At 50.7% G+C, this 3,603-nt stretch overlaps 1 protein-coding gene across 1 annotated transcript in view; it reads right to left on the bottom strand.

Annotated features, from left to right (window-relative positions):
• ST8SIA5 (ST8 alpha-N-acetyl-neuraminide alpha-2,8-sialyltransferase 5) overlaps positions 1-3,603 on the bottom strand; it is a gene marked incomplete at its 5' end in the record, with an annotated part of 43,023 nt that overhangs the window by 23,032 nt on the left and 16,388 nt on the right. The window contains one exon of the mRNA XM_015414135.1: positions 2,489-2,581. Within this exon, the coding sequence (XP_015269621.1) occupies positions 2,489-2,581 (93 nt within the window). The remainder of the gene's footprint in view (positions 1-2,488; positions 2,582-3,603) is intronic.

Genomic DNA, 3,603 nt, shown 5'->3' with positions numbered 1-3,603 from the left:
GAACCCAGGTCTCCCAGATATTAGTCACAAAGTCCTAACCACTACGTCACACTGGCTGTATTCTAGAGTGAGCTTTTTGTGCACGAGAGCCCCAATTCATCAGATGCGTGTTTCAACTGTAGCTGGAAGGGGTGATGGGATGGGACCCGTGTTCCCTCTAAGCTGAGTTAGTGTGAGCTGACTCACAGTTTTTTAGCCTCCAGCTCACACATTTTTGTCTTAGCTCAGGAAGAATGGCTCCACAGCAAACTAATTTATGCAGTACCTAAACTGCTTGCTCACAACCTTAATGCCAGTAGCTCACAAAGAAGAAGTTTTGCTCACAAGACTCCACAGCTTAGAGGGAGCATTAGCAAGAAATAATCTCTCTGTCTCTGTCTCTCTCTGTCTCTGTCTCTCTCTGGGTCACACCAGGTTAGAAAATCACTCAGGTCACCTTCATACATCCAGTTTTGTCTACAATAAGGCTCTTTGGTCCCTCGCTGGAGAAGGGGCAGTTAATAGTCAAAACTGGCATGTTTTAGGATTTCCCAGAAGTCACCCGTTAAAGAATTAGGTCATTTTGTTCTTTAGACCACTGGAGCGTGTTAATCTGGAACTCTCCCAAAGGAAGAAAAACAGGAGCGCAGAGGGAAATGGATTCCAGAAAGGGTGCTAGGGAAACAAACCAGGCGGGAAAGTGTGCAAATTAGGGGGCGATTCTGAATGGGGAAAGTGCTGATTCAGCAGCCCGAGAACCCCACAACGAGGGTGCCGATCCATACACTGACAGCCACCAGTCCAAAGGAGCCGGTAACGTCAATCTAGGTTGGGGGGGGCACTTAGATTTAAACACAGCAGGATTCGCATCTGGATCCCCAGGGTATATGGGACCTGTGATGCGTCTTGATCCTACCAGAGTGCAATAGAATGTAACTGGCCCGTCTGCCTCAGCCCCGCCTAGCGCGGCTGTCCACAGACGTTCACAGTCTTACCCAGCCCCTAAGACCCCAGGTGCTGAACCAGGAACCTCCTTCATGCAAAGCAGGGATTCTTTTTTGAGCTAGCGGGCACCCTTCAAAATCTGACCCAGGGTGCTGGCCCAGAACTGCCAGACCCCCCCGGTCCACGCGGAGGTTCCCCCGAATTTTCATCTTCTGCCTGCCCTACTCCCAAACAGGGATGCGATGACGGCACATGGCAGTGACGTCATCACGTTGGGGACGTTGCTGCGTGACACTCTGGTTCGAGGGCAAAACTTTATGGTAAAACCATAGAGTTTTGCCCTTAAACCAGAGCGCCGCTGCGTGACGTTCCTGTGGTGACGTCACTTCCGTGTAGTGTCATTACGTCGGGGACTTCGTCCCGCTGAAGTTGTGCATCACTCTGACTGTAGACAAATATGCTTACTGAGCTCGCTAAGAAACACTCATCTGGCAGTATCTGGCAGGTCTCCGAGGGCAATCAGAAGAAGAAGAAGTGGAGAGGAGATGGGATTTATACCCCGCCCTTCGCTAGGAGTCTCAGGGCGGCTTACAGACTCCTTCCCCTTCCCCTCCCCACAACAGACACCCTGCGAGGGAGGTGGGGCTGACAGAGCTCTGACAGAGACTGCTCTTTTTTCAAGGACAGCTCTGACAGAACTACGGCTTGCCCAAGGTCATCCAGCAGCTGCGAGTGGAGGCGTGGGGAATCAAACCCGGTTCTCCCAGATTAGAGTCCGCACTCCTAAGCACTACACCGAACTGGCTCTCTTGACTACCTAACCACACCCACTTTCTCAAAAGCACTTGACGGATGGCAGGAAAGGTAAGGCCCGTCCTCCCACTTCCACTGTCCGTTACACATTAGCACTGAGACAGTACACAGGGACATAATGCACAACCTCAGTCATCTGGCAATAAAGGCAATCAGTTGCTTGAAGGCCAGATAAGAGTCCTGGGTGGCCGGTTCTGGCCTACGGGCTATGTGTTTGAGCCAGGGCTATTTTTGGGCAGGAACGCACAGGAACGGAGTTCCGGCTGGCTCCCAAGTTGGCCAAGCCCCTCAGGCACTCCATTAGCATAATAGGCCACACCCAACAGCAGAAACTCATTAGGATTGGCTACATTAGGGGTGTGTGGCCTAACATGCAAAGGGGTTCCTGCTACAAAAAAGCCCTAAACAGAATAAGAAGCAAAAGGTGGGTGTGGCTGGATGACCACACTTCTGGTAACCTGGGGGTGCGGCCTAATGTGCTAATGAGCTGTGCTGTCAGGGGTGTGGCCCAGTATGCTAATGGATTCCTACTGTTGGGTGTGGCCTATTATGCTAATGAGTTCATGTTGGGCTTTTTCTACAAAAAGAGCCCTGTCAGTTTGACACATCCTGCCCTACAGGGGTTGCCCATGAGCCAGATGTAACTTGAAAGCAGTTTCCACCACCAGGGAAGCGGTAGGATAGGGGCAGGATCCACCCCACTGCCATGTAAAGACTGGCCAGAGAATCCACGAGGCCAGGTGCTACTTACATCGAGAGCACCTTCACTTCAAGTATATTCTGCCTCAGTCCCAGGCATTTTGTAGAGTTGTAGTCGAAGGGGCCTTCATAGAATTCGAAGTACCTGAGAAAAAAGGAAGAGATTGGATTTATACCCCGCCCTTCTCTCCGAGTCTCAGAGCGGCTTACAATCTCCTTTTCCTTCCTCTCCCCACAACAGGCACCCTGTGAGGTAGGCGGGGTTGAGAGAGCTCTGACAGAAACAGCTCTGAGAGGACTGTGACTGACCCATGGTCACACCAGCAGCTGCATGTGGAGGAGTGGGAAATCAAGCCCAGTTCTCCCAGATCAGAGCCCGCACTCCTAACCACTACACCAGACTGGTTGTCACTTCCCTTCCTCTAATTGGGATGCTAAGCCAGGATTAAGCCTTGATGAAGAGCCCCAGCACGGGAGGTGGAAAGCTAACTCCAGTTAAGATACATGACTGCCTTTGTAAGTCACGGATAACCGGAGTTTGTGCCGGATCTCCGTTCCTGCATTGCACCCTGTGTGAGAAATGCATGCCTCGAGGCATCCCTCGAGAGCCAGGTCACGTCTTCGTCCCCCAACCCATTCAGATGAACCCAGAGAATCAACCATTGAGAATCGCCCACTGAAAAAGACCAAGGAACCATCTGCCCTACGTTGTTCTTCCAGACAGACAGATCCTTCTGGAGGGGGCTGTGGCTCAGTGGCAGAGCCTCGGCTTGGCATGCAGACGGTCCCAGGTCCAACCCCTGGCATCTCCAATCTCCTTAGCCTGAGACCCCGGAGAGCCATTTCCAGTCTGAGTAGACAAGACTGACTGTAATGGACCAGTAGTCTGATTCAGTATAAGGCAGCTTCATGTGAGTTTCACAAGCAGGGGGGTGCGGTTGAGGGCCTTCCGCTGTTATTTGTCCTGAATATACAGTATTATTCAAAGACATACTGCCTCAGCTCGTGAAGGTTCCATTTCTCTCTTGGAATTCTTTTTTTTTTTTAACTTCTTTATTTATGCTTTTCCATCGTAGTTCACATTAACATATCTTCGTCTTTCCAGTCATCGCATGTTATTTAACATTTACACGTTTACATTCTTTCCTACATTTGAGTCAAGATTTC

This window comes from Gekko japonicus, unplaced genomic scaffold, assembly GCF_001447785.1.
Source record: "Gekko japonicus isolate JY-2015 unplaced genomic scaffold, Gekko_japonicus_V1.1 scaffold4480, whole genome shotgun sequence".
NCBI classification, from domain to species: Eukaryota; Metazoa; Chordata; class Lepidosauria; order Squamata; family Gekkonidae; genus Gekko; species Gekko japonicus.
This window is presented reverse-complemented; position numbering and strand designations above follow the sequence as displayed.